A 15,141-nucleotide genomic window follows, 5' to 3' on the forward strand; every position below is an offset into this window, starting at 1 on the left:
TATTTATGGATATATTTATGTACGAATTTATGTATGTATGCACAAATTTATGTATATGTTTAGATTTATTTGTGTTTAGTTATTTATTTATATGCCAAAGTATAATAGGAGGGTTGTGTATATATTACGGATATATGTATGTATTTATGCATGTATTTATTTATTTATGTATTTATGTATTCCTGTATTTATTTATAAGCCACAGTATAACAGGAGGGTTATGTATATATTTATGCATGCATTTATTTATGTGTTTATCTATACATCAGAATCAGAAGACCTTTATTTGTCCCACAATGGGGAAATATACATGTCTTTATTTATGTATTTTTACGTTTTTACGTATTTTTTATGCATTTATGTATTTTTATGTATGTATTTATTATGTATTTATGCATGTATTTATGCATTTACTTGTGGATTTACCTTCGTATTTACCTATGTATTTACTTATGTATTTATTCATGTATTGACTTATGTATTTACTTATGTATTTTCTTCTGTATTTACTGAGGTATTTACTTAGGTATTTATTCATGTATACGTTAATTTATTCATTATTTCTTTGTTATTCAGTCATTATGTTCATCATGTATTCACATATTCATTATTTGTTCATTTATTTATTCATGTATTTGTTTATTTATTTATTTATTCATATGTCACAGTATAACAGGAGGGTTAAAATCACAGCATTTGCTGATAAGTGGAAATCAGAACAGTTCATGTGTGCTACAGTTCATGTGTGCTGAGTCAAAGCTTCCATGTTCTGGTGCACTCTGGTGGTCAAGTATAAAATTATACCTCCAAATATCAAATCAAATCTGATTGCAATCATACGACATCTCCCGTAGCTTCGTCATTTGGCGAAAAAAAAATGCTGAGCCATGCTCGGCCATCTTACCCGTGAGCTTCTTGACGGCCTGCAGCCGGACGCCGAGTGCCTGGTGTGCGAGCAGCGGCGAAGAGGGCAGCGAGCGCGACACGCCCTCCATGATGCGAATATGCTGGACGCCCTCAGCCATGGAGAGCGGCGGAGGCGGCGGCGGCGGCGGCAAGGCGCTGTAGTAGTCGGGCTCGTAGGCGCAGTCGTCGTCTAAGCTGCCGCCTAGAGGGACAACAGGTATGAATTGGCGTTTTATTGTGTTTATGGATGAAAAATAAATTGGGGATCTGAACTCGATGGAAAGACAAACATGAAAGAGGTAAAAAAAAAACTACTTTTAACCTGACCTTCACCAAAAAAAATTAGTCGCATAAAACTTTTATCCAATCGTGCTAATAAACAAACACAATAAACCGAGGTACTGACGAGAAATGCCTTTGGGCCTTCCAAAACGTAATCATTGGAAGTACTTTGATTAGTTGTAGACAATACACTGTCTGTAAGTAAGGAATCTGCTTAACATTACTTTGATTAGTATTCATTGTTTGACCAGAGAGTGAACAAACACTCACACAAGCACATACCCACACTTTTATAGAACTGTAAGAAAAGGTATACAACTGCAAGCATGGCAGGAAAAATAAAGTTGACTCAACTGATGTCTATGAAGATGCAGTGCATCTGTTTATTACGCTTTATGGCAGAGTAGCTCCAATTTATGTGAGGTTAACTATGATACAATTTAACTCATTCACTGCCAGATATGCGCACAAAAAAAAACAAAAAAGAAACCCTAAACTCTCTACTTTCATCTGAAAAAAAGTTCCTAATTCCTAAATTATATGCGTCTGGAGTTATATAAGTTTGAAATGAGGGCGGCTGTCCAAAACACAATGCAATACATCCATATATTGGTTTATATTTGCTGCCTTTCCAGCACCTCTTGTATTCCTCTTCTTTCCATAATTTGGCTGCTGTGAAATGTAATTTTTTCCACTGCGAGACTATCAAATACTAAGTCAATCAAATAGCGCTTTAACAACAGCTGAAGCTGGAACAAAGCGCTAACATGGGGAAAAAGGGAAACATTGCCCCCTTGTGGAAGGGATAAAATTGCCAGAGGCATGGCTAGTGCTTTATCAGCACCCAAGCATGAAAAAACAAAACCCAAAATAATTTGTGAATGCCGCTTTATGTCATTTTTTCAATTCCTGAATAAATTCGTAAATGGCAGTGAATGAGGTAATCAAAAGATCCAAATTTAGTCAAAATAAAGTCAAAACCAAATACTGTATATGTAAAAGTTCTCACAAAGTGTAAATATGGCGTTATTGTTTTCAGGGCACCTAATGAATGAACAATCCAAATATGATAGAAGGGTGGCGTTGGGAGTCATATTGATGTGAAAATATCTAAGTCCAATAAATAACCTTTTGCATCATTATAGACTGCTAATGCAAATTAAAATTAGGAAGAGTTTGAAAAAAGTATTTGAGTCTACAATGTGATGCTTTAATAACAACCTTCGGAGGCTTGGTGACGACAAACAAACGCCCACACTGGTCGACATGTTCCAAACATGACAATGATGGGAAGGAGGCAAAAAAAAGAGGGTGTGTGTTGACGTACTGTAATTATGGAAAACATTTCCTCTCTGCTGCTGATAAACTCTCCAGTACACCTACTTCAAAGGCAAACGCCATTATCTGTGTGTGTGTGTGTCTGTGTGTGTGTATATAAGTCACTTGACAATTACATAAAATCTTTTGTTGAACTTCTGTTTTGAGGACTTCAATTTTGAGCACTTTAATGAGACATGCAAATAAAGAGTAGCAAATTTCCCCATTGTGCGATTATTAAAGGCTTTCTAATTCAGATGTTTATTCCCCCTAATAAAACCAATCTTTCTGATTCTGATTCCCCCTTGTGAGACAAATGAGAAGATCAATATTTTTCCGCGTCAATATCATCCTGCGGTACTGTATGTGCAATTATTTGAGCTATATATGTTAAATCATGTACCGCCAGTCTATATTTTTGGGTGGATGGAGTGTTATTGAAGAACTATGAACAAAATGGCAGTTTCAGAAAGCACCGTAGTCTAATTGTGATTATGAAACAGAACAAGGATTTAGGCTATAAAGTTTATCAATTATGTTTATTTATTTATTTATTTCTTCGCGCGCTATACAATGGTGCCGAAACGTGTGCAATGTAATGTTCTGTCATTGGGAATTGTTATTTTCTATTCCGCCATAAAGAGAAATGATGCTGAACGTGGTTATTGGCTGTTGAAATTCAGTTCCTGTAACTAAAAGTAAAAACTTGACTTTTATTTTGTTGGAATGATGCAAAGCTGCGTGTAAACATTCCACTTCATGCAATATCCATTGACAGCGGTTTCAAAGGTATGCTTACCTTGGCCAAAATGGCTCAGGTGAGGGTCTAAACAGTTCGAGCGTGGGTCTGCCAGGTCCTCGCTCCCTCCATCTGTGAAGGACGAGTACAGAGAATAGGACAGCGAGTGAGCACGGGGATGCCGGCGCGCCACCGTCACGTCATTTCGGCCTCGCAGCAATCTCGTCGCGCGCTCGTCGCCCCCGACCATCCACAAGTTGGACCGCAGGACCCCCAACAGGCTGCTGACGCACAGACCCTCCACGCCCTTCCTGCGGGGACCCAAACGGCCCCCGATGGTGGCGAAGGTGGAGCCTGCCGCCACGCTCCAATTTCTCCTTCTTCTCCTCCTCCTTCCCGCCATCTTCTCAAGTTTGATAAAGAGTGAAACAGAGGGCGACTCCCAGCTTGGATGCACATACAGTTCCGTATGTGAGGATCAATGACGCCCCCGAGGGAAGCACGCAGCCGGAATTAACCACAGTAGATGGAGTTGCAAAGAGGGAGGGCGGAGGGAGTGTAGCTAGTCTCATCCCGGGGTTGTTTGTTGTGATGAAGCACAATCATCTTAAATTAAATTGTCGCAAGCAAGCAGAAGCCGATCGACCAAAATTGCTTTTGTGGTGGCTTGTTGCCGAGTTCATCATTCTCATGCCGCAAAGAAGGATAGAAACAACAGAAAAATGGTATATGTTTTCAGGCCAGCTAAACGAATGAATCCAATTAACAACGCTGTAAGGCAGTGGTGTCAAAGTCATTTTTTGCCGCGGGCCACATTGTAGTTATGGTTTCCTCTCGAGGGCCGTTATGAAATTGGGGAACCCATTAGAATGTTTAAATCCCTTCAAATATTACATATAGAGCACACAGTAAATTAATGAATAACTCGTTTTCAAAATCTGAAGTCAAAAATAATGACTTTTATTGTGGTTGACATCCAAAAATATGAAATTTTGGCTCAGATTTTAGCAATCATCATGGAATTTAACAAGTTTGATTTGCTTTCGCGGGCCGAAAAAAATGATGTGGCGGGCCGGATTTGGCCCGCGGGCCTTGACTTTGACACTTGTGCTGTAAGGGTTACTTTGCAAAATTGAAGAGCCATCGGCTGGTTGTTAGTGAGGTAAGAATAATGCAGGCGTATTTTCAGGCTAATATCAACTTCTGCATGGTCACCATCCGTGATTTATTACAACCAAACAAAAAGGCTTGCCTGGGTAGGAAACAGAACAGTTATTAAGATGAAGTGACAAAGGGTTTATAGCCGTCAGAGACAACCATACAAGTAACAGGAGAGGGGAGAAAAAAATTGCATTCCAGAAAAAGATCGCAGCAACAAATCCAGGCAAGGCCTCACAAAACTTAATGAACTCTAAACATAGCAGACTGCAGTCCCTGACGACATCTCCAGACAGGTGTTAAAGGTCTGGAGTCTTGAAGCGGTCAGTGGGTCAAGCCCATTGTTCTCTCCCGTCACCACGTGGATTTGGAACTCAGGTATTTGTTCGCAGGATCAACAGATTCAGGTCTTAAAACAAAGATGGCCGCTAAGGTTTGTAGTGTTTTTGCCTCACTGGTGGAAAGATCAAGTTGGATCGATGGACCGATTCAAGTTGCCCGAGGGGGCGAGAGGATCACGTGGGAACTAGGCCAGATTGATACCAACGCGCTGGGCTGGGAAAATAAAAAAAAAATAAAAAAACAAACTATTCTGTCAAGAAGTTACATGAATACTGGCATATTGTAAATATACCGCAGTCTGTAAGCTAGCTAAACTTTCCACACTTCAATTTTTAACCACAAGTAAATACAAACTTATAAATATAGTTGAGTATTACTGTAAAACAATATATACACAGAAAAAACATTTTCTTATGATTAATATTATTTTTATTGTTTATTCTATTATACTCTTAGGTGTTTGCTATTTTACAATGTTATTATTTCATTATTGTATTATATTTTATGATTTTATTATATGACTATTTTATTATTTTATTATTGTCTTGATTTTTTTATTATTATTTTATTATTATCGTGGTATTATTATTATTATTTTTTATTATTAATGTATTAGGTATTCTTTAATAATTTTATTCTTTAACTATATTACTATTTTACAATTCTATTATATTATTATTATTCCTTTACTCATGTATTATTATTATTATTAATAATAATTTTATTATTAATTTATTATTTATTCTTTAATTATTTTACTATTTTAATATATGCTATTACATTATTATTATTATTCCTTTACTCGTTTATTATTATTATTATTATTCAAATGAAATTATTTTTAGTATTTTATTATCATGGTATTATCAATGTATTATTATTATTATTATTATTATTATTATTATTATTATTATTATATTCAAATTTTTATTGTTATTTTTAGTATTTTATTATCATGGTATTATCAATGTATTATTGCTATTATTATTATATTCAAAATTTTATTGTTATTTTTAGTATTTTATTATCATGGTGTTATCAATGAATTATTATGATCATTCTTATGATTCTTATGATGTCCATCCTATTGAACAATTTTGATGTCATTTGTTTGCAATAAAAACTGTTAGCTGGGTGTGCTTATAGGGCTAACAAACAATTAGCATGCTCTTTTGCTCATTCCAGATTTAAAAAAAGAGATGACACATCCCATCCCATAAAGTGCGGAATGAGATTTTACGCTATGCCCCCCCCCCCGGTCCAAATACTGTCAGGATGGAGAATCACATCTTTGTTGCATATACATCGAGGAAAGAAAGCGGCCATTCTTTTGCGGTAGATCACTCTGTTTGTTTCATAATCACAATGAGATGTCGTGGCACGCAGACAAGTGGCCTCTTTCAAGGCGGGGGGGGGGGATAAAAGAGGAGGATTTGAACCTCTGACTGTGCGAGGACAGAGATGAGTCTGCTTGCCAGTGCAGGACACAAGAAAAAAAAAAACGTGGCGGCCTCTCCAGAAGAACACAAGACAAGTCAGAGTGACACAATGTGCCCTGTGTGCGCCTCCTACGCCGCCGACATAACAACGCACTGGAGTCTGCGGGCTTTTCTTTGCAGCGGTGACGGCATGGCCATGTGTTAGGGACTATTTCACACGGGGGGACAAAAGAAGCATTATGGACATGATTGGGATGATGTGTGAAAGCGTGAAATGCTTTGAGGGGTTAAAAAAAAACAAGTTATGTGTTTTTGTCTTTGTTTCTGTTTTTTTCTGTTCATGTGTTTTCTTTTAATAGAAAAAATAGCGCATTGCTTCCCCAAACATTGTTGTTATTTGTAATATTGTTTTATGTACAAATAGTAATGTCAAAAAGTATGTAGTCTTATATTTTATCAATTGCATTTTTAACTCACTGTCATTCACACGGGAATATGACGTTTGTTTAGTTTTTTTCTTGTTTGCGTGCGGATAAAGCTCTGATCAGACCTCTGGCAATGTTTTCCCTTCAACAAGGGGGCAGAATTTCCATTGTTTTTCCATGATAGCGCTTTGTTTTTGCTTCAGTTGTTGTTAAAGCACTATATAAACCAAATGTAATATACATTGTATTTTGGACAGCCATCCTCATTTCAAGCTCATATAACTCCAAGACCCATATCATTTAGGAATTAACTCTTTTTTTTCCTGATGAAAGAGCGTCTAAGGTTTCTTACGCTGCATTGAATGTTTATGTAGTCCTAAAACTAAATATTCTGTAGGTCCTGGAATTCGAGTGACAATAACAAACACCCTGGCACTGTATGTATATGTATATGTATATGTATATGTATATGTATATGTATATATCTATATGTAGATGTATATATGGAGATGTAGATGCGTATTTGTAGATGTAGATGCGTATGCGTATGCGTATGCGTATGCATATGCGTATGCATATATGTAGATGTAGATCCGTATGCGTATATGTATATATGTATATGTATATGTTATGCACTTTTGGCAGTGAATGAGTTAATAACTTTTTTCAATGCTTTGCCAATTTTGTTTTGTTTTTTGTTACATTTGTTGACAGTCAACAGTCTATTTTTAGATGACGCTTTTTGCTTTAATATCTTGTAACTTTTTATTGTATACTATATAGATTTTGTACATCCTATATTTTGTGTGTACTCTGTATTTTTCATACATTTTATATAACAGTGTAGTTAAGTTTTTTTTATTGGATAATTATGTCTTTTTTATGGATACTATTCTTATATATTTGTGTAATGTTGAATCATTCATTTTATTGTCTGGTTCCCCATTACATTACATTTTTGTAATTATTGTCATTTATTTAAAAAATGATTCATTTGTATAATTACGGAATCATATTTTCTAAATATTTTTATGTAACTTTTTTTCAGCCAAGATGCAGTCAATGCTAAATTGTGTTGGCGATATTAAGATTTGATGTGTTATGGGGAAGAAGAAAAAAACCCTCCTACGCTGCCATGGGAGGCTGAAGGAAGCTGTGTCGCAAGTGGGTGGTCTTGATTTTGAAAAGAAAATAATAAAAATAAAAGAAAAAATGAATCGAAGCTGGCGAGGCTTCAAGCGCATCACTGTGTTGTTACATCATAGGCGGCAAAAATAGACGCGCGGAAGGAAACGCAAGCGCAAGGGGAAAAAAAAGACCACAAAGACGGATGCTTTTGGTCACTTTTCTGTCAGGGTTGCTGCGACATTGAAGACTTAATATGAGCTGCTACTGTGCTCCAGTGGTTAGCATGTCTACCTCAGGTTTTAATTTTGGCGTGGGGCTCACTTCATTTTCAATGTTCTTCCTGATTGTAGAGTCCATGTAGAAAAATCCGCCATTACAACGTTCACAAGATGCTCAAGCTTTTCTTGCTTTGTATCCGGAAACAGAAAATCGTACCGTTAGGCTATAATTTCCACAATAGATGTGCCCCATTTACCTAAAATGGCACCCTATTGTCTTTATATGCTCTGTAATCGATACAACACAGATTATACAATGATTTCTTTTTATTCACTGGCTTCCAATGTCATAGTCAGTAAAATGATTCTATTTGAATCTTGACTAGCTCATATCATTTTCACAGGGTATGTGGAAATGTCGCGGCTTGGAATTGAAGCGGATTTACATGGGACAGTATATGTGAGACAGTCTCAATGCGAGACTAAGTAAACCTAATCCAATCCACTTCTTTGCATACCAGGGATGGAAAATTGATTTTTTCAATCATCTCACATAATTCCCAGTGAACCCTGAAGAAGAAATAATCCCATTGTTGTTTTCCAATGTATCTGCTTGCCGCTTGAAGTGATAATTTGACTTGTATTCCGAGCCCTGAATCAAAAAAGGTTGTGTCCGACTTTCTTACATCATCATCTGTGAAGCTCAAACTAAAGCACAATTCTGTTAGAATTTCAGTTTTGGCATTTGAGATATGAGTTGGATTGTTGTCCATTTCCCAAAATAAGAAAATGGTGCAGTCCATCACCTCTGTCTTCTAATATGAGTGATTCTTCTAAATTGCTCCACCTCTGCCTGAAATCGAAAATGGTACAGTCCCACCTTTGGTGTTCTGTGAACCAATTAGTCGAAATGATTTGAGATTTTTCCAGGATTTGTCTCGTTGACATCATGATTGCAACCTCCTACCAGAATTAGAAATGGTACAATCGCATCATCGCCTGAAATGAAGATCTTGAGACAGAGGCAAAAGGAAAGCAAGCGTGCGATGATGACGGCGATCTTAAGTGGATGACGATGGGGGCGAGAGTGGGCTTTGACAAATAAGGACAAGGAGAGGGAGTCGGATGGGATGAGAACGGAAGAAAAAGAAGATGCGGAGGAGGAGGAAAATGAATGGAGGTGCAAATGGAACAAGATGGCTAAGTTGCAGTTTATGAGGGCAAAAAGGCAGACTCGAGAGAGGAGGGCGAATGTGGCCGACACTCATTAGCCTGATCTTCTGCGCCTTTTGTTCTCCGCAAATGTCTGAGTGGCCGGATGGGGGGGGGTGACAAAAACACCGACTGCGAGCGCTATCTTTACGACCATGTTTATTGTTTGTTTGTTGGGTGTCAAAAGATGGCAGCAAGGCACTCATTTTGGGAACATGAAATGTCTCAACTCAATCCGACATCGCTCCTTGCCAAAATGAAGGGGGTTTTATTCACTTCAACGTAGTTCATTAGCACCAAGATGCCACAGGATGAGTTGGACTGATTCGATGACGGAAATTACGGGAATCATGCGGAAAAGGATTAGATTTTTGATTTTATGAAGTCATTATTAAATAAGCTAAATTAAAATAACCACACTAAAAAATGGATAAATAATATTAGTTTTTAGTTACGTTTACTAATTTTTTACATTTGATAAAACTACAATGCCATTTTAATTCCATATTTATGCTTGTATAGCATCATTTTTCAAAGAATAACACATTTCGCATTTTTTATATAATGAATAATAATAAATAAAATGTGTTGTATTTATGTAAAAAGTTTTTATATAAACCATTTATTATTATTAATTATTATTATTATCATTAACAATAATAATACTAATAATACTAATCATAATACTACTACTAATAATAATACTAATAATAATAATAACAATAACAAGTGTATATATATTTATACATATAAATATATATAAATATATATATATACATATACATACGCATACTGTATATACACATTATTTACATATATATACACACATACGTACATAAATATACATACACATATATATATATATATATACATGTAAATGAAATGTATTATTATTATTATATGCGTATACATATACATATATACATATACATACATACATACATGTATACATACACATGCATATACATATAAATATGTATTATTATTATTATATGCATATACACACAGATACACACATATACACTTTTATACATACATATTCACATATATACACATCGAAACATTGGTGATATAACCCCACCAGCAAGAAGGTGTGGCACGACAGCGACGATGATGAAGACAGACAGGAAGTAGATGATCGTATTAAGAAAATAAAAACCTAGTCCAAAACCCATTCACATGCAACTGTCCCTCGCGAGTTCATCTGCCAATCAATCCCGACAAATGCGCAACAGATGAGCGCTTAATACATCTGTCTGTCTATCATTCCATCCATCCGTTCATTCATTCATCCATTCATCCATCCATCCTGACAATCAGATCTGTGCAGCTCACCTTTGTCAGCCGAGCGCCTCGTCGCCCCCAGTCATGAAAATCCTGCACCATATCGAGGCGAGATCCTGACACAAAAGGAGCAGAGGCCGGCGGACAACCGAGGCGGAATAACGGATGGAGCGAGAGAGAGAGAGAGAGAGAGAGAGAGAGAAAGGACAACAGATAAAGGGAGGAGGAGGAGGACAGACCAGACAAGCTTGGAGAGGAAGAGAATGTAAGCGGCGAGTGGAGGGAGCGCCAGGTGTCAGGACGCATCCACTCAGCGAGTCGCGCTTCAGCTCACACGCACAAACACACGCAGACGGAAACAAGCTCACACACCCCTCGTTCCTCCTCCTCCTCCTCACCCTCATCCTCTGCTTCTTCCGCCAGCAGCAGAATTCCTTCACTCGTTCATAGAAAGCTCTCCAATAGAGCTGAACGATTTGGGAAACTCATCTAATTGCATTTTAAAGGACAACCGACGTCACTTTTTTGTTTCTTAACTGACACCAGAAAAACGTTTTATAGCATCTAAAATACCCAAAACACGCAGTATGATATTTTTAGTCACGTGCAAAACAATAAAAATGACTTAAAGTGTCCAAAATCTGCAAAAAAATTGAGCTGCGAACTGGCCATTTTCAGAAAGTCCCGCCCCCAGTTCGTGACGTCACGCCAAGACATCTTGCATTGGTAGTGAATCAAAACAATGGCTTCAGATTCGGAGAATATGGTTTCTTGTTACACACCCAGTTATGAATATGATTCAAATAGTTCTGAAGAGGAAAGGATACATGTTTGCAATCGATTAAAGAATTTATTTGTGCCAATTTGAGGCAACATTGGGGGAAAATCACTCACCCAAAAAACGAGGCAGAAAATGGCGACCTCTTGTGGCCACCTCCGTTTCCACAGGCTGATAAATTCCTTATATGGCGCTTGGACGCCCTCTTCTGGCGTCTTTTGGGTGCAACACGAGGTCCCCAGACCAAACAAGTACAGCAAAATACATTGCCGTGATGGAAGGACCTCTACAATGCGTCTTTTTTACGGTCAGGGGCAGTCCTTTAGTGACGTCACGTATGAACTCGTCACCAACTCAAAAACAAGACTTCCTGAATATTCAGCGCGAGTCTTAAAACGTAAAATATAGCTATATGCGGTGGGATATTTGTAAAATATGCTCAGTAGAAGTCATTTGAAGCCATTTTACAAATTATGGACACAACTTGTCCGGAGACGTCGGTTGTCCTTTAACTCTTTCATTGCCAGACCATGTGCAAAAATGTGACCACGCCAGTGCCAGGGTAAATCTGTTTTTTGTTTGTTTGTGTTTTACCTATCGGAACCCGTCACCATTTCAATATTTGTTCTTCAGATATTAATGATATTTTGCTGATATTTTGCCTCTGGGTCACATTCCCTACATCCACTGCGTTATTTTCCTTGGTCGGGTGACACAGGAAAAGGAAGCAGAGCGTCTGTGGATCAGCGGGTGCCAATCTGTCACTCGCTGGATGAGGTCCAATGGGTTCCATCCGTGTGGCGTTACCACGCCGATTCTCTTGTGTCAATTCAAAATATCATTTGATGCAGAAATGATCATAAACGATCGCTTGTTGAAATAAAAAAATCCAGTCATAACAATCTAAGAATCATTTGTAGTCATAAAACAGCACAAAAAAATTGGAGTTTTCCTCCTCCATCTGGAAACGACTATGCCATTTCCTGTCGCTCACTTCCTACACCTTCTACGCAACCGGCTGTCTTTTCATTGAAGTATTTGGACAGGAACGTCAGAGGTAAATATATATCTACAGTTTGTCACATCACTGAGTCGACCAAATCACAACTTCCTGTATCATAGCTCCGCATGTGTTTCTTGTCCCGAAAGCATTACCTTTACACTTCTGTGGTCTTCGGGTCAAAATGACCCGATACTGTGTTAAAAATGCCAAAAAAAAAAAACACCCTAAATAATATTTTTTAACTTGAAATGTTATGACTTTTCCGATATTATCCCCAACCATACAATTTTGTTTTAATTCAAATTTCCAATGAAGCTGTACAGAAAGTAAAATTACAAAGATGGCAAATTGAGTTGAACTTAACTCATTCAGTGCCAGACACGTGCAAAAATGTGTCCACTGCGGTGCCAGGGTTTTTGTCATTGTCACTTGCATTCCAGGACCCACAGAATATTGTGTTTTACGACTACATAAACATTCAATACAGCATAAGAAAACTTTGATTCTCTTCTTTCATCAGAAACGAAAAATAGTTATTTCTTAAATGATATGGGTCTGGAGTTATATTAGCTTGAAATGAGGGTGACTGTCCAAAATACAATGCAATACATACATGTTGTTTATATAGCGCTTTAATCACAGCTGAAGGTGGAACAAAGCGCTATCATGGAAAAAAGGGAAATTCTTCCCCCATGTGGAAGGGGAAAAAAATACATTTCTAGATGTCTGACCAGCGCTTTATTTGCACCCAAGCATGAAAAAACCAAAACAAAACCCGAGCAAATTCGAAAATGGCGCTCTATGTCATATTTTAAATTCCCGGAATGAAACCGGGTCTAAGCCCGCTAATTAAAAAGCTATGAACGATATTGTTTTTTATTAAAAATTCTGCTTTTGTTCCCCTTTCAATATTCAAAACTCATTTAGGTAAGATCATGTAACGCCAAGCATGTCGCCGATGTTTCTTCAGCATGCTAATTAGTCATGCAGGTGCTCATCAGGAAGAATCCACCTTTCAACCCATTTTCTCATTTTCCAATCAAACTGTCGCCACACAAGCTCTAATTGTCCTGTCTGACGGCAGCGATCAATTACTCCACCCCATCCCCATGGCGACCGGATGCGAAAATGTAACCCCCGATAGCGAAACAACACACGTGGACTGAAAAAATAAGAAATTAACTCACCGCTGCTGCGACTCTTACGGTTGGCCTTGCCCCCCGTGAGCAGCATTTTCAAGCTGTTCCGGAACATGACGGGATGGTCGGATGCGTCAGGCAGCACTGCACCGCAATCTGTCAAGGAAGACGGAAGGGAGGTGAAGAGGATGATTTGTTTTTGATTGATTGAACTGAATTGATCACATGCACGCGTGCTTGGGTTATTTAGTCGTGATGCCTGCAGAGTTGAGAGAAGACGTTTATGTCTAATTCTCACACAAAAAATGTTCCTCCGCAGTTCCACTGTGCAGAATTGGATTGCATTAGCCTTTATTAGTCTGGCAGTGGAGAAATGTACATTTCACAGCACTAAAGTGATACAAGTTAGAGGAAAGGAAAGGAAGAAGTAGAAAAACTAAATATCGTGGCGCCATCTTGAATTCAAAATAACAAAAAGACTAAATAAAAAATAGTGTGACAACACAAAAACAGACAGACATTTAATTGTAAGCACTTTCTGCACCTTCTTTGTTGTGGGATGCAGTTCTAGATGAAAGGATCAAAGTGTCCTTTTCAACAGTGGATCAGGGACGTCATTGTGAAATGCACGTCTGCTATAAGCTAAATGTTGAAAGCAAAGAGAAAGCTGTAGCATCCATTGGTGAAAAGAGATTGTCTCACTTCTCCTGTCACACGTAAATCCGCTTCAATTCCAAACTGCGGCAGTTCCACATACACATCGGCGCTCTGGTCCCTCAGGTCCGACCGATTGCCGATTCAGAACGTGGAGTTCATCCAAAGATCGGAAATCGTGACTGGAAGCCGCGATCATGCAACAAGGCACGAATCCACACGGAACAATAAACGGCGTTTGCTTTGATTGCGTGTGAATGACGCACGATGATGTGAACACGGGAGGAGGCGGCCATGCGGGTGAAGTCACTGGAGCGACGTCGGCACGCATTTGAAATTGCTTCGCTTAATGGTTACAAATGCACGGGAGATTGTTGATATTCCAGTGAGACGGAGAGACGAGAGGAGGAGGAGTGAGGATGGATTTGTGAGGGTTCATTCCGACTCGCTTTGAACCGGCGTTCCGGACGTGTGAAGGAATGCATGCTCGGGCGGCTAAAGTGCATCAGCGGGTGAGGATCATCACAGGGGTGATGAGGAGCAGCATTCGGTTATGGACTTTTTCTTTCATGCTATAACATTTGTTTTCTGTTTTTTACATTTTAAAATATTTCACAGGTTTTCATTTGTTTTTATTTTATAAAATACTTCAACCTTTTTTTTTAATTTTATAATCATTTTTTTTAAATAAAATACAGTGAAGTCTCGTTATATCGATATCGGATATATCGATAGTCCCGGTTATATCGATACTATTTCTATGCACGCACGGAGAAAATTACATGCAAACAGGGTCGGATATATCGATAGTCCCGGTTATATCGATATTTTTTCGGACTCCCTTGAATATCGATATAACGAGACTTTACTGTAGTTCAATTTTTTGTTCTCTTCGTTTATAAAATATTCCACAAGTTTTTTGTAGTGTTTTTTTTTTTAATTTTATAAAATATTTCACACTGGTTTTTGTTTTGTTTTTTATTTTATAAAATATTTAATGTTTTTTTTCGTGTTCTATTTTACAAAGTATTTCACATTTTATTTGTTTTTTAATATTGAAATTGTTTTTGTTCTATTTTTATTAGCTAATATATTTCACAAGTTCTTTGTTTTGTTT

General features: G+C 37.7%; 1 protein-coding gene across 3 annotated transcripts in view; it reads right to left on the bottom strand.

The window, feature by feature from the left end:
- Positions 1-15,141, bottom strand: part of tanc2b (tetratricopeptide repeat, ankyrin repeat and coiled-coil containing 2b) — a 77,918-nt gene that overhangs the window by 45,718 nt on the left and 17,059 nt on the right. The window contains exons 2-4 of one of the 3 annotated variants that reach the window (XM_089016217.1): positions 13,419-13,526; positions 3,305-3,376; positions 905-1,108 (exon numbers count right to left, since the gene is read on the bottom strand). In XM_089016217.1, coding sequence (XP_088872343.1) covers positions 905-1,108; positions 3,305-3,376; positions 13,419-13,485 — 343 coding nt within the window. In that variant the 5' untranslated portion in view covers positions 13,486-13,526. Of the gene's footprint in view, positions 1-904; positions 1,109-3,304; positions 3,693-13,418; positions 13,527-15,141 lie in introns of those variants that run through there. The other 2 variants (XM_089016215.1, XM_089016216.1) reach the window with 2 other exon arrangements.

This window comes from Hippocampus bargibanti, linkage group LG15 (genome assembly GCF_051943395.1).
Source record: "Hippocampus bargibanti isolate YZ-2025 linkage group LG15, ASM5194339v1, whole genome shotgun sequence".
NCBI classification, from domain to species: domain Eukaryota; kingdom Metazoa; phylum Chordata; class Actinopteri; order Syngnathiformes; family Syngnathidae; genus Hippocampus; species Hippocampus bargibanti.